General features: G+C 41.7%; 1 protein-coding gene across 1 annotated transcript in view; it reads left to right on the forward strand.

The window, feature by feature from the left end:
- The window catches only part of mtrr (5-methyltetrahydrofolate-homocysteine methyltransferase reductase), a 28,202-nt gene extending 10,474 nt beyond the window's left edge, over positions 1 to 17,728 (forward strand). Inside the window, exons 10-15 of the mRNA XM_079361351.1 lie at positions 247 to 289; positions 3,517 to 3,697; positions 4,347 to 4,465; positions 10,342 to 10,434; positions 14,807 to 14,983; positions 16,558 to 17,728. Coding sequence (XP_079217477.1) covers positions 247 to 289; positions 3,517 to 3,697; positions 4,347 to 4,465; positions 10,342 to 10,434; positions 14,807 to 14,983; positions 16,558 to 16,702 — 758 coding nt within the window. The 3' untranslated portion in view covers positions 16,703 to 17,728. The remainder of the gene's footprint in view (positions 1 to 246; positions 290 to 3,516; positions 3,698 to 4,346; positions 4,466 to 10,341; positions 10,435 to 14,806; positions 14,984 to 16,557) is intronic.
- Positions 17,729 to 18,404: the final 676 nt, after the last annotated feature.

The following is an 18,404-nucleotide window of genomic DNA, read 5'->3' on the forward strand; positions in this document are numbered from 1 at the left end:
GGTCTGCATAAGCAATCTGTTTCCTACTGGCTCCACATCTGGACACTTGGGATTCCAAAACCCTGAGTTAGTAATTTCATAAATATAGAAGCATGTCCTAGAAACAAGACTGCTACCTTGGTGTGTGTTTAAGTGTGGAAGGGTTGGAAGGTGGTCCAAGATGACTTTCACTCCTTTAGTCTCTCTCTCTCTCTGTAGATCTGAGCTGTGCAGCAGAGTGATTGACAGTTGTGCTTGCTTTTTCAGAGCATGTGCCGAAACTGCAGCCCAGACCTTATTCAGCAGCCAGGTAAGATGACACAAGATAAGAAGTGCATGAAACGTTGAGCAAATGACCTCTTACTGTGTTGTTTTTTTTATTTTTTTATTTGGATTATCAAGTAAGAATTGTTTTAAAAGTTTCTCCAGGCTTTGTCTTTTGTTTCCTTTAACCAATAAAGAAAAGAAACTAAGGCGTTGGATTGTATTTAAAATAAGTTTTATGCTAAACAAAAACGATAGTAGATCATTAACTGATCCCTTTTCCAGTGATCCTTTACTATGTTTTAAATGGGAGAATAGTCGCAACAAATGGCAAATTATGTTGACAAACGGCTCCTGTAATCTTTCTATAACGCTGATGATGAACAATGCCATTCTAAAAGACTCCTTGAAGCATCTCATTTACTTGGAAAATGAGCTCTTTTATCATTTAGTCACAGACAACAAAATGTGGCTACCTTCAGCTCATTTATTTACACATTTTAAATAACCCTGATTTATTCTAATCACGGCTTCCACTGTAAAGCCTTCTTCTCACAAACTTGGATATATGTCATTTATTTTCTTAAAAATGGACCTGACACTCTAGAAACTGTTTGTCTTAAATGAGGAAGTGAGGGTTGATGATTTTCCGTATGATTTAATATTATTCTTTATAAGACGCGGGATATGATGTATTAAACTCAGACGGAGATGAGGACAGTGTTTACATAGAAATCCTCTATTAGTTACTGTATCTTACCCCCCTCTGCATGCATCATAATAGATCAATGCAATCCTCCACAATGGTGCTACGAGGCAAGACAGTTGAGTCCACGTAACGATATTCAAGTCTTGCTCGTGTTTGGCAGCAAAGAAATGCATTGCAGCAAAAAAAAAAAAGAAAAAGATAATTTCCCTCCACTGAAGTTGTGCCATTTCGCCAGCTCCCTCGCAGTGCTCGATGGAGCTATCAAGTTATGTGACATCTGACAGGGTCATTATGACATCAAAGGGACACTCCATAATAACATAAAGGGAGGCGTATAATTTCAGGTTTTTCAGGACATTTAAAAAGTATTTTAAAATTTAAAAAAAAAAAAAAGAAGTGATGCAGACAACGATGATGTTTTCGGCCGGGTTATATAACATGTAATTCCCTGATCCGTTAAATGAAAGAACAAATGACTGCAAGGAAACATTGTGTAGTCTTTAGCCAGCTGTGCTTATTTTAAAGTAGACTCAAGTGTTCCATCTTTTTGCCCACTTAGCTTGTCATTGATTTGCTCTTCCTGTTAAGCTGGTGCCCATTAGGTTTGCTTTAAAGCTCAACGCGGAACAGCAACATCTAAAGCAATGTCAAAACTTCTCCTCTCCTCTCATTAGTCCCTCACTTAGCTGCCTGCATGTGCGCACGTGAGCGTGTTTGTGTGTCTGTGTGTGCGTGTGTGCTGAGAGATAAGGAGTGGACAGGAGAGACGCTGGCTCTAGTTTATCAGATGGTGCAGACATTAGAGGCCTGCATTATTGATGCTGTGGTCAATAGAGGTCTCTGGTGGCCCACAGGAACTGCAGAGTGAAGGATGAGGGAGCGGGAGAGTTCCTCGGCCAACAGGAGACCAGAATATAGAGGAGGGAGGGCAGTTTTATTGAAGCAAGACCGACGAGAAGCTGTTATTTTTTCTCACTACTGGCAGTATTTATTTTTTTTTGTAATATGTGGATCAGTTATTTCCAGCTTGGGAAGCAGCATACGAATCTGTGACATCATCATAATAATGGTGTGTTGTGATACCTACCTCTAAAAATAGCTCAGTTCTAACAAAAAAAGGTCTCTAGCTAAGAGTTAATTTAAATAGTTTAAATGTTCCACAGTCATGGTTGGCCTGTTAAAATAGTTTTCAGTAACGGCTAAACACTTAAAATAGTAAGCTAAAAACTGTGAAAGATGGATTGAGAGGAAAACACTGGTTCATAAGTTGAAGCAGTTTGTTTTATGGCTAAACAAGTTTACGTAAACACTTGTAATGTCCGGATACTTGACATAGAAATGTAACGATGGTTGAAGTAGATAATAAACAGTTTGAAATATCAGCTTACATTTCTACATGAACAGTTGCAATAGTTTGTATTAGAAGCAGTATGTAACTCTGACATGTAGCGTTTGAAGTTAGTAGTACAGTCCAAATACAAAACATCGGAGAGGGACTGGTCATCAAACCGCCTCCCATCTCTGCTCAAAACAAACACAGATCATCCCACAGCCGGCTTCAAACTTTAGAAGAAGGACAAAGTGGCTGCAGCTTCCTAATGTCTGATAATACAGTGAGCTCATTTTATGATTTAACTCAGTAAGTGTCTTATATATTGGTCCTTTAAGTCATACCTGGGCAGTATAAGCATGTCGTACGTAAATAGTCAAATTAAGCTGAAATTAAATGGATGAAATAATTAGATAATATAACAGAAAGAGAGTTGATCTGTTGACTCTTTGAACATCTCCTGCTGGCTGTTAAAGTCAGAATCAGAATTCTCTTTATTGTCATCGTTCCTCTTACAGAAGCACAACGAAAAAAATAAATAAAAGCTCTCTTAAAAAGGAAAAGTGCAAAAAAACAGCAGAAAAGAAGAGGTAGTGCAAATGTAATTAGTATGAATAAAGTCCAATCAAAAACTACAAAGGCATAAAAACGAGGGGGATGTTTAAAGTACAAGTAAGAGAGTGATCCAAACAGTGGTGACTGTAAGAACATCAACGTTAAGCAATTAATAAGACTTCAGAACCTCCAGTGCCAAATCCAATCACACACATACTTACATGTGGTGGATGGTGTTGATGAAGTCATTAGAGAGCTGTTTGACAAGCCTGCAGGGCCAACACAGACAGAAAAATCAATGAGCACCACTGGTGTAAATCATAATCAGGCTCATTTCACTGTCATGTCCACGTTTGAGAACATGGTTGCATCAAATGCCGACGTTAATATGTCACTTTGAGCGAATAGTCAATTCCAGGTTTGTAAAAGTGCTTTGTTTGAATCCATTTTTAAAAGGCATTGTTGCCTTTTCCTTTTGAATTGATCCTCCCTTATCCTGTTGATGTTTGTACTCGTTTGTCCCCCGAGTGTTTCTTCTGTATTGCGCTCCATTTTTCATGCCATCTCCCCGCTCGTCACCGTCTGCACGCCTTGCACTCCGTTTTCTCACACACTGTTGTTTTGCTCAGTCGCTATCTACCTCAATCTCAAACTCTCTTGTTTGGCACGATTTCTACAGCTCCTGCCTCAGACATCCAGGGAAGCTGCATTTTGTCTTCAATGTAGTAGAGTTCCCAGCATGCTCTGTGCGGCCTGCGGGAAGACGAGGCTTGTGTACGCGTTGGCTGTTTGACCTCATCCGTCCTGTCCTGGTTTTCCCTGAGAAGGATGAATCCTCCAGCAGCACGGACCTGCCAAAGGTAATGAGTACTGTAGAACATGTTGAGCTGAACGTACATTTGTGAACTCTAGTTCAGATATTTCTTCGGTGATGCTCAACTTTGCTCGTACAGGTGCTTTAAAAGCTGTAACCATTGTACTCACAGGGAGAAAAAACACACCTCCTGGCTAGCTGGAAATCCTGCTTAGCATTTCTCTACTATCTCCTTTTTTGTTTTAGTTTTGTTTCAGCAATAATTCATTTTGTCTCTTCCAACTATTGCAGTTCAAGAAGTTGTATAGTCAGAGGGAAATATAAGGATGAGGCAGAATAACAGAAAAGGTTGCAGCGTTTCCTTGAATCTGCAGAATATGAGGCATTAGGGATTCAGCCTGTATTTACAACATGTTTTAGACCTTTCAGGGAACTCTTTTTTTTTTTTTTTTTCGCTTTAAACAGAGAACACGCTTTAGGCAAGTTGTGTGTGATTAATGAAGGAATTAATTTAAATTAGAAACTGAACTGAAGACTCTATGGATTCCATCTGGAGCTCATGAGTTTTTCCTGTTAGTACGCCTATAGAATATTAAGCCGATCAATTAATAGATTGGTGAGCCCACAGCGGCTTCTTAACACTGTTGTAATTACTCTCATTATTTTAAACTCTTGCCCATGGCCTCTGACCTTAGATCCATGTGAAGTTGAGACCAAACTGCTCCTTTCGGCCTCCCTCTGACCCGTCGGCGCCCTTTATAATGGTCGGACCTGGCACGGGAGTCGCACCCTTCGTTGGCTTCCTCCAGCAAAGGTATGACGAGTGAAATCATGTTTTATGATGTTGTGTTTATCCTTTTGTAAGGGATGTACTCGATCAGGGGGCTAAACCATTAAATGTTGTCACCCTTGCTTGTCTGCATTAGAATCAGTGCATCTCATTTATGCTCGTTCTTCTTCCTCCTCGTCCTCTTCTGGTTTCGAATACAGACTACTATCGCCTGCTGGCATGGAGACGTATGTTTTCTCACGCATGCACAGAACGTACGCTGTGGTTGGCCATCAGTCGGAAGGCGATGTGAGGCGACGCCACAGTCGGCCTTCGTCGCCTCTAGTTCTTTGCGGTCTGCTTGGTTTGTCAGGGTCTTAAGCTGTACTGCAGCCACATGCACCGAGCCGGGGCTTCAGCTCACATTTATTGGCCCCAATGTAAACCAGCACACAGACTGGATGGCTTTTCATCAGACAACGCTGGTGTACGACCATTCACCCGGAGCGATGTGTAACCACATTCACCACAATGTGGACGTTAACCTGCAAGGAGAACCAAAGGCTGGTGAGGCTCACACTGCTAACGATAGCAACATTCTGCTAACCAATTTGACATTGTTTACCTGCAGAGTAATACAGGATGCAAAGGGCCACATATTTCAGTGACGTTCAAAGTCGCCGTTTGTCGTTGAAGAATGTGGAAAAACTGTTTCAAACTGTGATCAAGTAGCATCCACACTACACACAATATGGTTTCAGCTGTTTTCTCAGTGTTTTTATTTGATCACCAATCAGCTTGTCTGAATTAAAATAAATCCTTAGGAACATCCCCAGTGTGTACGATAGCCAACCAGACGTGTTTGTATAGATTTCCTCCAATAGGAATCAAGTGCCCTTTGTAATGCACTTGATCTTGTAAATATTATACGTGTTAGAACATTTGCTGCTTAATGTCAAGTATAATCACACCTGCATGTTTCTTTGCCACAGAGGCTACCTGAGGTACAGTTCTGCACCCGGTGATGAATATTCACATTGTTCCAAAGATGTTCAGCGAGCATCGATTAGGCCTGTTTTTTTTTAATTGTCCACAGAGACAATTAAACGAGACCCTGATCAAAGGCGATAAAAGTCAACGTCATGTACATCTCACAAGGCACAATAAATCCAGCAGCCAGGGCTTTGATCACGTCAGGGATTATTTCAGATGCCTCACTTGTCTGAAGATGAATAAATTAAGCTCTCTCCCAAGTACAACTTTATGACTTGGCCTATAATGAAGAGCAAGGAGTCCAAGCAGCACTTGGAGCGTTATTGATTTAGAATATAAAAAAGAAAAAAAGTCTAGCAGTCCGCAGCGACGTTGGAGGAGTAAATCATTGCCTGTAATTGCTGCGCGAGCTGGTGTGAGGATATTGACCGTTGGCTGAGTACGTCTTGGTTCTCTCCAGCTTGTTAAACCATCGCTGTTGGTCTTAATTCTTGAGGAGTGCATTCAGCAGAAATGTGACATTTTGTTGAATAAACGGAGCTTCTGATTTGACGACTAAATCAAGATTGCAAAACGCCGATCCGTCGGAAAGATTTAACATGATTGGAGTATGCATCAATCGGGGCTAAGGCATGTGTGTTGAGCCGCAGCCCGCTATGACCTGTTAGAAAGCAGTGTGAGTCTTTTTAGTCAGACTGACATGTCTAACTCTTGGGTGGCTTTATATAAATGAGGTTGTGCCCCAGTCAGGTCCAATTGTCTCTAAATCCCCCGGACGTCTGCTCTGCTGTGGCGGGTGGCGTCAGCGGATGATAGCTCTGAGAGGTGACACAGCAGCGGCTGAAATGATGGCAGGAGGAGGATTGTCTGCAGCCGAGTGGGGTGAGGAGGTGTTTGTGCCTTTGGGAAGCAGGAGCGTCGAAGATAGCGCACGTCTTCAGACTGACCTGGTTCCACCAGTGGCAGACAGACTCCTCTTCTTCATGATCAAGGTGGAGCCAGAGGGACTGTGCTCTGGTGGAGCACGGCGATGTGAACCTATCAGTCATACTTTGATCCTCCATAGTGCTGTCCAAACTTTGCTCTTCAACATAAGACATCAAAATACAAATGTAAGGACTTTTATTAATGGTTTTCACTCCCAGAAACTTTCTAAGTGGAATCAGTTATTTCAATTATAATCAATTATTTTTTTAGAAGAAAGAAAAACAATCAACTCAGAAACTTTAATTCTCTTCCATTCTTTAGTATAATTCTATTAACTTAAATTATCATTTTGTCTAACGCTGGAGGGAATCCTAGAATAATCACAATAGATCCTGAGGTGATTCTCAGCCTGCGATTACAGTAATGTCACTGTAACAAGCCCTGAACCGCGAACTCCCTCTCTGCCATAAACTAATCCCAACACCACCTAATCCCTGAACAACAAAGAGCAACACCTGCGGAAAACAAACAAAGTGCCAGATCCATCCACAAAACGTTTCACTGAAGAGACAACATGAGAGGTGACGGTCAGGAGCCGAGGACGGAGAGAGAGAGAGAACAGGGATTCTGTGGTAACTGCTGCTTAGTAAGACATTCAGATAATGATGGGGTCACGATATCTGAGTGGAGAATCTAAAAGAAGTTTCCCCTCTTATCACACTATATACCTCAACTTCTTTTCACCGCTGTCCTAGTTTATCCCGCTGTCTTTTTTTTAAATTTCTTTATTTTAATCCCACTGTTTGTGCTGATTAACTTCCATCGACATTATTCACGTCTTAAACACAGAGCTCTGCAGTGGACGACACATGATGTTTTACATTCTCGTGAGCACCAGGCATTTTCTCACGCGCAATATGTGAGCGCCATAAACATCATATTTTTAACGGGCTTTTTTTCAGTCCACATCCCTTTTAGGGTCCTTTAGCACCACCTAGAGGGGTGACGATGTCAGTCAAATTGACAGGGAAACCTTTTAACAGTGCTGTTTTTTTTTTTTTTAAAGTCTAAATATTTGGCTCCCACAGAGTTGTTAACTGTGTCACATGAGTCGGCGAGACAACAAATTGCTGTGTCGATATTTCGTCCCACCCTTTACACTTCACTGTGAGGAACAAAAAACTCCGCTCCAGTGTCTCACCACCACCACCACCACCACCGCCTCCTCCCCCTCTCTCTCTCTCCCTGCCAGCTGTGTATTGTGAAAACGTGTCATGGAGCGCCCCATTATACAGAATCTAACTTGAGATTCTGAACAAAGCTTTGGCGGCTGACGCTGCACTCTGATAGGAGATAACAATCACCAGTTTGTCAACGGGACACAGAATCTGCCTCCAGGCTTAAGATGGGTTCCGTTAGCTACAAAACAACACAGGGACACTTCGATCTACCTTCTCCTCCTTCCCCCACCTTCCACCCCTGCTGTTAATCGATGACTGTTTTCAAAAGTACTTTGTATGAGTTTGTAGTGCTGGTAACAAGTGGAAGAAGAGTCTTTAAAGGTCAGAGGCTGGCTTGGTGGTACCAGGAGATTTTAATAAGGCTCCCCCCCCTCAGTGCTCTGGTATTGATTGTTATGCTGTGAGTGGAAGGATTTCATAGATAATGTGATTTTAAGCGTGTTTCTCTTCAGCCGGGAGCAGTAACAGTTAAACAAATATCGTATTTTTCATTGAATGGGGAGCCTGACATGATCTTTATTCAGCCCCTAACAAGCGTTTCGTGAAGGAAGAAGAGTCCGTTTGCTGAGTTGTATACTGAGGTTCGAAGGCACAATCAATATGACAACTTTCATTAAAGTTTGCATGAACAAATACTGAGCTCTCGTTATCGGGGTAACCACACAGCCGATTACAATGAGACCACAGCGTCGCTCTTCTTCCTGTGTTACGGGAACATTTCAAATTCAGAACGTGGTATATACGTGGGTGCAATTCTGCAGTGTAATTTCACTGATTAAACCTCGAGCTGTCGTTGTATTTGAGCTTTTCTGTTTCGTTTCTTCTGTCCATGCCCCCCCACCCCCCCATCCCAAAAAAAAAAAAAAAAAAAAGCCGCCCTGAACCTCGCGCTCGGAGCTGCAAAGAAAAACAGATGATGGATATGAGATAATTGGGATGTTTACCAAGTCTTTCACCTCAGCTTTCCTCACAGTTTCCGCCTCCCGCTGATCATCTGAATGGCGCTGAAAGGCAACTGCTTCTGATTTCGACCCCAAATGGAGTGCTCTGTAGACGCTGCTCTCCCCCCTCTGGGATTGTATTGCAGGCTGTTATGGTGTGTGCATGTGATGTGATGTGATGTGATTTGTATTCAGAGAAAGGCGCCGGTGTGGTCTGCTCAGAATGGAATCCAGGTTTTTCATATTGCTATTGATCCCTTTAGGGCAGGCAGCGAGAGGAGGGAGACGAGTCCACTAAAATGAGTTTACTTGAGGCTGTTTGCAGATCAGAAGAATCTGGTCCAGGATGCTAATGGTTGGGATCTGAGCATTTGGATCCAGCCTGGCCAGACATCTCTGTCACTGAGCTCCAGACTCAGACAGAAAGTTCAGGCTAACTTCTTAGTATGTTTTGTCAGTGGTCAACACCTTATCTCATGAATAAGATCATCAACTTCTGCAGTGTTTCGCTTTTCTCAACCTCGCCAATCAGAACAGATCTGCAGGTACAGAGATTACTGTTCCTTGTTACAAACATTCATGGAATTACAACCCTTCAGTTTATAGGTTAACAGAACTTTCTTTACTAGAAAGTAAAAACATCTCACTGTGATGAATTTTGATGGTCTTCCCAATAACAAAGTAAATGTGTTTATTTATTGTTCCACCATAAAACTGATTCTTTTCCCTTCTAGATGTTGATCTGTATCTGTACAAGTCTCTCCCTCTCTTTCTTCTTTTTACGTGTAAATATGCCTCATGGGTGAAGTCATTACTCCTCTAGACATTTCACATTTGAATGTGAGCGGCAGCCCTGCATGTCAAAGAATCATCTTAACATCAAAGAGACATTCAAATGGACAATATAGTTAAAGTAGTTCACGTTTAATTATACATCGCTTCAGCACGTAAGAATCATATTTTTCATGATCCTAACTCACAACTCCGTCAAACAGAAGCCGCCATTTAGACCGATTTGACTGTTTGAAAACCCAAAAGTGGATTTTGTCTTGTTTGTGAATATCAAAGATTTGTGTTAAGAGGATCGAACACCTTATCCAGCGAGTGCAGCAGCACAGCACAAAGGGCCAATGCATCTCTGTGGCATTCCTCAGCTCCTCATCGTGGTTGGTCCCTTTTCTCGTCCCCCCCCCCCCCCTCCTCCAGAAAGGGGGGAGGGGGGGGGGCAGATAACGCTGCACTCTTTAGAGACTCGACTGACTGATGGCATCATGAAAGGTTGGGGGTCAACCGTTGTTATCAGGAAGAGAGCTGTCACCTTTGCAGCAGGTGTGCGCCACAGATACCGGCACCCTCAGAGCTGCTTTGTGCGCCGTGTGTTGCCATCATCTGCAAAGGATTCTGGGAGCTGTGCCAAACTTCTGAGCCACTAGAGGATTCACTTTTACTGGGGAATGTTTTCTTTCTTCTTTTTTTTTCTGCATGCAAGCGCACAAAACCAGAGCTGTACACAAACTACACACACACACAGCAAGCACACGCTGCAGTTTCATTTTCAGTAACAGTTTATAGTGATGGCCTCTGTCCTTCTGTTTGGGTGAAATTTAATAATACATATAATGTCCTCGCTGCAGCACACACATTCGTTTCCGAACATTAGGCAATTGTGGCACTCGGTGTACTGTCATCGCAGACAGTGCTTAATGGTGTCACTACTCTTCTTTAACCTCGGCTGCGAGGAAGGACTCTCTCTCCTCCATCTGGCCGGGTCGTCTGTGAGTATTGATTGACCGCTAACATCCGTTCCTCTGACTTTCAGAGAGAAGGAGAAGCAGGAGAAGCCTGAGGCCACATTCGGCGAGACCTGGCTGTTCTATGGCTGTCGACACAGAGACAGAGACTTCCTGTTCAGGTAAGCCGTATTGACGTCAGTCATTATACACACGAGACATTTACAGTTTCCATATATTCTTTCCTCAGCCGTTTGTGAGTCACACAAACACTTCTCCATACCCACATCTCCATTCGCCTTGCGACTGTATGATTTATGTTATGAAATCTGTGACCTGAATGAGGAACATTTCTATCTGTATACACTACATGGGTGTTCTTTACTAACTTCTATACATGAGCGTATATTAAGTCACTATTAATAACGCAGCTCAAGGATGTATTTTACAAATGTATGGGAAGACAGGATAAAATCAAAGGCAACAAGGTCTTCACCTGTGAGCGAAAAGGTGAATCTTGTTGCATGAGCAACTCCAAGAATTTGCATCAAGGTTCTGTGATTTTAGAACAGTTGGAATCTGATCTGCATTTCTTTTCTTACTGGGAGCCTCGCTCTCATTATTCCAGCCAAAGCTCTTTGGCAAATGCAGAAGTCAATTTATTTGCAAAGAGTTCTGACATCTGGGCTCCATCCATTTGACTGGCACTAATGCTTTCTTCTTCTTCTTTTTGTTATTTCATGGCAGACCGCTTTTCAGTGGGCTATAGCCAATGTATGGAAGTCATTCTGCAATAAAAGCACACTGGTAAAATGAAGACGACCAATGTGTTTAAGAAGAGATGAAGAGAATATTACAATATTCAAAATTCATGACTGCTTCCCGGAATTAAACTCAAATCCTTTAAAGGAGCAGTATGCAAGATACCACTTATTTACTTTATCATCAGACATTAAGGAAATGTGCTATGTGCTGGCCTCTCTGACAACAACAACAACATTTGATCCAGAATGGTCTGTATTGGTTTTGACCAGAGACAGTAGGCGGTTTTAAAGCCTCCTGTTTTGAAAACCCCTCGGTCAGAAACGCAGTAAAACTAGGATAAATATTGAATATTGTTTCTGAAAAATGGAGAGAGATGCTAATGCAGAAAGTTTTCAAGACTGATGGGACAGCTCTTATGTTTTAGATTCGGACTGCCGTACCCTTTTAAAAAAAATTAAAAAAAAAAATTATTGCTATGTGTCAGAGTTGCATGTTGATCCTTTACAAGCTACTTTTTTGTTTGCAACTTCCAGCATCTTTTTGTTTAACTGCCCACAACTTTATTTCATGTATTGGATTTTGACAGTGCACAGTTGTTAAGCAGTTTGTTATCCTGAAACAAGCCCAATAGGTAGATTTCATATGACGCGAAGACCAGTACTGAGAAGAACAATTCAGCGAGAACTGGAAAAGCCACTGCGCACAGAAAGGCTACCAACAGACAAACAATATAGACACATATTGTAAGGTTACAAATAACAAACCGATGTACAACAAGCTTTAAGGAATGTTTGAAGGTTAAGTATTTGACACAGTCCCTGACATGTGCTGGGTACTTGCTCCAGGAATTTGAGTCATCTTTACTTTCATGTCTCGGTTCACTCTTCTGTCTCGTACCGGCACATTTTTCAAGGCCCAACAAGAAGCTTTTTCAACAAAGAAAAAGACAGCATAACCAAAAGCCTAGCCCCGAACTGTCAGTAGCATTGATAGCAAAAAATCACATCAAATAAACCTAAAGAGTAAACTGCTGTTTTCATAACATGCACGTGTCTGCTGGTCACAAATATCACTCCAAATGGATATACAGGTGTCTTCATATGTTTAAAAAAAAAAAAAGTCTGTTGGCTGAATACAAGTTGTCAATATCACCTTAAAGATGATACTCTTAAGTCAGTGTAGTGTTCACAGTTGTTTCCTCAGGCGATGCGGCTGTGAGGTTTTTGAATGTGAATCCTTATTCATCAGATAAAAGATGAATTTGATCGGCCTCAGAGAACTGAATTTGAATCAACAGGCAGACTCTACTTGATGCCGATTTGATCAAGCTCAACTGAACCACATCGCTATTGTTTATTACCTGGAGGGGTTTTATATTATATTTTCTTTATTGTATTTTTTTTTGTGCTTTAGTGCTCCGCACTCACACAAGGTTTTCCATCCTCACAAACTATCAGACGTCTGTATTTGTGTTGTGAATGACAATTGACTCCATGTTTTTATTTTTAAACAGCTGCTTGGATTGACCTGGCGTTTAGTTAAAGCGCTGTAGATTGACATCCACCTGCGAGGAGATCGTTGCTCTGATCTCTCTGCCTTGGCTTTACTCGCTCCTCAACACATGCTAATTGATCGCCTCCTGCCACTATCAGCGGCACGTGTGCACTCGATGCTGCCGCAACGATCAAGTTCTGCTGCAGGATTAAGTACAGCGCGAATGGATTAGCATCCTTAAACACACACCAACAGATCACAGAGGATGCTGTTTGTTCCCCTTTGTTTCCTCTATCCCTTCGTTAGATACCGACACACAGGCAGGTAGAGGGCTGTGTTTGTTCACAGTGTGGGCTTCTCTGATGAACACCCCCCGCAGTGTTGACCAAAGCGATTAGTCCATGTTTTTATGAGCCACCCATGAAGAGTTGTTCTCAATTTAAATAGGTTAGCAGAATGAGAACAACATACCTGCAGCTGAACTGACGGCCTGCGTACGTCTCTGTTGGATTAGTGTCAAAGTAAATATAATTTGATGTTTTCCAAAGCTAAGACCCTGTTCATCATAATTTGTAGTTTGTCAGATGAAGAAGTTGCAAGAAAGGACTTGAGATTGGAACTTGCCCTTCCCCCACATGTTGTAGTTTTAGTTGGTTTAAAACTACAAAATGTCCAATACCTTTGTATCATGATATATCATGATATATCATTATATTTAGTTTTCTTTGATGTATGGGTGGGCAAGGACTCCTTTTTATTTGTACAATTAGTTATTTGATCCTATAGAACAGGGATGATTGACAGCTGCTGTGGGCACCAGCAGAGTAGAGAAGGAAAGACCAGTGAAAACATGGCGAACACAAACAACTTTCAGCATATGTGTCTGCTTTAATCCTCTGTAGACTGTTCCGACCTGAGCTATCTGTGACTTCCATCAGTAAGTTGAATGTGTGCTTTGGTAAGGGACAGGATGTCGACACCGCAGCTGTTCAAGTGTGCAACTCTGATGTCTCCAACGTCCTGTCATTGCCTATCAGAGAGGTTATTTTGGTTTCAATTTTCTTGGAGGTGGAGACGCGTCAATCTTTCAACAATCTACAAACTATTGTGTAACACCCCTTTCAAGAGGTTGATGCCAATCAACCTGCTTGTCACGTCTCGTCCTCCCCTCCCCTCCATCCCTCACAGGGACGGTTGCTTGGATCATGCCAGCGTCCGTGATTTTGCCACAGGCTGTTGTTTGCACGAACACACCGAGGAGTCTGGCTGATTCGGGGCTCGACTGTTCTCTAAGAAGTCAGCTGTCTTTTGTCATCTGCCGTGTTTTTAGCTCACGCGGTAATCAATCTCTCATGATTCACATTCAGACGTTAAACAAACAAGACTCCACCGTCGCCGTTCGTGTAGTTTATTCTCTCGTTCAAACACACTTTTTAACCACACACTTTGCTCAAAGGGCCGTAAGCTCTTTTAATGAATCTTGTCTTCAGTCAAAGGTTTGACGGTAAACAAAAGAAGCAGCAATCGTGGATGACTCACATTAAACAAGCTCTAAAACACATCCCCACCTCTTGGTATTTTCACACAAGTATCCGTGTGTTATTGGAAAATGCCTTATTATAGTCTTGAGGTTGCTGTGAACCACAGACCCCCCCGAGGTAAAGACCTTCACCCATGATCTTGGAGCTGCAGTTAACCCTCCCTCCCTCTCCACATTCGTCTTTCCTTACGATAGCACCCCAGGACCTGCAAAAAAAAAAAATAAATAAGAAAAAGCACTGAGGCAGAAGGAGTATTAGTTGGCAAGCGGACCACATAGAGAGAGCAAGGTTACACCAAACTGCAAGGCTGTGAGGACTGTAAAAACGATGCTCTAACAGGATCTCAACCTTACCAGTGAAACCCAGATTAATTTGCACTTCTCTTGATTAAAAAAAAAAAAAAGGACAAAAATGTTTTACCATCAGTGTTGTGTTTTATCAAGCTTCAAACAGTTGTTTTGCTCTGTGAAAAGTTTATTTTTTTTATACAGTAGAATGAATCTTGAGGCAGTCTGCAAGGCCAGAAGTTTGTAACATTTATTTCTATTTCAAAAGAAAAGTAAAAACAAACATGAAGTGGAGTTATCTGGCAAGGTTTTTCTCTTTCTGTGGGATAACTTGTTTCACAAATCAGGAGCTACCTCTCCAGGATTACTGTAATAACCTTGAAAGAAATTAGATTTATAATTACCTGAAATGTTTGGATGTGTCACCGCAATCCTCTTCCTTTTTTTTTTTTTTTTAATATGCCCAGAGAGGAGCTGGAGGGATTTGTGTCCAGCGGTACCCTGAGCCACCTCAAGGTGTGTTTCTCCAGAGATGGCGGGGAGGAGGACGGACGACCCAAATACGTCCAAGACAACCTGCTAATTAACAGGCAACATGTCACCGACATCCTGCTCAAACAGAGCGGGTACCTCTTTGTCTGCGGGTGAGTCTGACACTGAGATGAATGCATTTGTATTATTATCAGTGTTCCCCTGGCATGATGGTGTTATGTTGTGACACTTCTGTGTGAAAGGACTACAGATCATCTCTCTCAGTTGCAGCTGTTTTTCAGTGGCCTGGGTAGATTTACATGTCTGGACTATTTTAATAGGTCTCTCTGAAGTCTGGAGTGAACTGTGAAGTGTTTATGTTTTTTTAGTTTTCCTGTCAATGCTTTTTAATAGAGATCTTTACCAATCTTGACTTGCTTTCTCTTGATACGGGAGAACTTTCTGATGATCTACACAATCAAAACAAACAGGTTGGTCACTGTGATAGGCCAGACCGGGACACGTAAAGCTGCCACTGCCCACACTAAAGAGGGAAGTAAAGCCTTTTTTTTTTTTTTTTTACCTCTGTTTGTGTTGTGCTTTTACAAGTCTGGGGCTACAAGAGAAATGAGTCAAGACTTCGAGGAACAACCACAAATGAGTCGTTATCACAGAAAAAGGCAGTGACAAATAAGTATGGATGCATTTCTTTGCAGGGCTTCTGTGTTTTTTTCTTACTTTTTTTCCCTTTTAGATAAATAATCATGTTGTACATTTGAAAGTACATAAAGTATGGATTCCCTCCCTTATTTTTAATTCTCTTACCATAAACAAATCATAGTGAAGGCATATCCACAGCATTTCATAACATCATAAAAATACAGGTGAGGCCACTGGACTACATGAATTATAATCTTTATTTCAGCTTGTTTTATTCAGGATAAACAAATGCTGAGCTTTTTCACAGGGGGAATTATTGCCAACAGGAGAGGGTGAGGGATAAAAAAAACCCTCAATATGCTGATAAACAACTTTTTGCCTGTAGACAAAATGCCTTTTGGACACTGCAGTGGACATCAGAGTTGTGTCAGAGACATGACGTAGCCGTGAAGCAATTCAGTGTCAAGTGCAGCCAACAACTACAGCTGTCTGCTGCTGACAAGTTCTGCTCCCAGCAAGGCAGATCGTTCATAAAATATTCATAAAAGGTGCCGAAGTGCCTTGCTCTTAAGCAAGTCGCTCAAAACTCCTGTTTGTCTCCGCTCCAGCTGACCTAATACTGATGCAACTACGTGTACAGTTTGAAGCGTTCAATGTGTACATACCTTCTTTTCCCTTCTTTACAACACATCCTCTCTGTCGGTTATAAAGATGCAAAGACACAGCAAACGCACCTTGGCTTCTATAAAAAGTGTCAGGTCAACCTTTGTATGGCCCTAAATCTCCTTTCTTTAAAGGAGTTTGTCGTATCTCATCACTGCCAGGCTGCTCAGCTCAGTTTTTGAGTAAATGATCTTTGAAACATCAGAGCCGGCTGAATTCCTCAGAGTCTAAAACTTCACTTAAAGTCCACAGGATGATGAATCTCTCACAATATGCTGCCACAGCAAGATAGAGATTTCAGCAATTTCCTTCCAGGATGCATTCCTGGACTGGCAGCCCTGGCTTCTGCTTCCTCAAAAAAAAAAAAAAAAATAGGCTTGCCTCTGTGCTTAAGAGTGTGATATTTCTCCCTTTTCTCCACCAGAGATGCTAAGAACATGGCTAAAGACGTGAATGACACCCTGATAGAGATGATCAAGACAGAGCTTCAGGCAGACCAGCTGGACGCCATGAAGACACTTGCAGGGCTGAGAGAAGAGAAACGCTACTTACAGGACATCTGGGGCTGACAGCGGATGACAAGATAAGAGAATTCTGCAGCGTCCACTCTGCTCTTTACACCTCCAAACAAAATGAAATCAGCCATCTCAGCTGTAACCTCCAGAACCATAAAATTGCAGATGCTGAAGCCCAGACTGAGTTTACACCAGCCTTTGCCTCAAAGATGGAATGTAGCTTGCTGACCCGAGGGTATCGGCCCACTACATCATCCTGGGCTTTGCTGTTTGAACAGAAATGACCTTGGTCGGGGCAGTGGTGCTGGAGATTGGTCCCGCAGTGTGAAAATGCTTTTAGTGTCGACAAGCCTCTTTTCCTGCCTTCATCCTGTCTGGGGAAAAGGCATTTACTTCCATCGGCTATGATGGAGTGACTTTGATGAGGCCGAGAGCGTGCTATCGCTACAACCTAGATGGAAACAACACAGCAATTTTAAAGTACAAAAAAAAAGTCAATTGTTTATTGTCATTCAGGAAGGAAGATATCATTTTTAAACATAGCAAGTACTTTTTTTTTAACGTATCAATCCACCTCTGAATGCCCCAAAGTTTACATCAGAAGTCACAGACTTTATTTCTTCTCCTTTTTAAATAAATAAATACTGATTTTAAAGTAGGTCAGAAAAGAGTTCCTTTTCTCAAGTATTATTTGGAATCATCATATTTTTATCTGAAATACTGTGGATATTATAAACTATTTTAGAGAAGATGTAGACAGGGTTTGCCTCAAAAACTTACTGTTTTTATTTTTTATTATTTTTATTTTTTTTAAGACAATGAGAACTTTTGCCAGTGATTTATTGCTTAACTGTGTTCAGTTTGATAAAACTACAAATCCCTTTGATAATCCACAGCTCTAAATATAAATCTGACTAACTGTGCTCATGACTGTCTGCTCCAGCCGACTGCCAGTTTCGAAGAGAATGAACTCCAACTTTTCTAAGTCCTGCAAACTTGACCAAAATCTCTCAAACTGTGGGGAAACCAAACACAACTGTGCTTTGTGTGATAAGGAATTAAAATACAATTTGGCGTAAAGTTTTGTTGGCTGCTTCTTCTTTTTCCATTTGTGAACACAGATGTGTTTGTGCATGACCTTATTATAGTTTCTGAAGTACAGCTTTAGAATGTACGACTGAACAAGTGGTGCATGTTCAACCAGCAATGGGAATAATATGAGAGCTAATGAAGTGTGATTGATTGGAAGTGATTGTTTTATTTAAATTCAGAGATAATTTAATTGTTGAAGGTGACTTTGGTCCGAAGATGAAGGCGTACTACGGTAATTGAAGGGCTTTTCGCAATGGGCCTCTTAACGCCAATCAGAGCCCCAGAGAGAGAGGCTTCTCAGAATTAAATCTTCTAACAGCAGTCTTTTTATTTATAGTCTACTAGGAAAGGGAGAGAAAAACATGTTTACAATCTCGGCTGCCCTCGCCGTACATGACACCCCATTCGCTACATTTCTGAGTGGAGTCAACAAAACATGCGCTGTGGCAGAAAACAATCCCTGATGGTGAATAATTGGTTTAATACATTGTGGTCGACGGTGGAGCTGTCCTTGTGTTTGTCCAGGCGGAGCTGGGTGCACCTCAATGTCCTCATCTCTCATCTCCAGCTTCTTTGCCCAAGTCACAGGAATAAAGGACAAAATCAAAATAATGATTCTGTGTGCGCCTAACAGCACCACCAATCTCATCTCACACACTCATGG

This window comes from Symphodus melops (assembly GCF_947650265.1).
Source record: "Symphodus melops genome assembly, chromosome: 14".
NCBI lineage: Eukaryota > Metazoa > Chordata > Actinopteri > Labriformes > Labridae > Symphodus > Symphodus melops.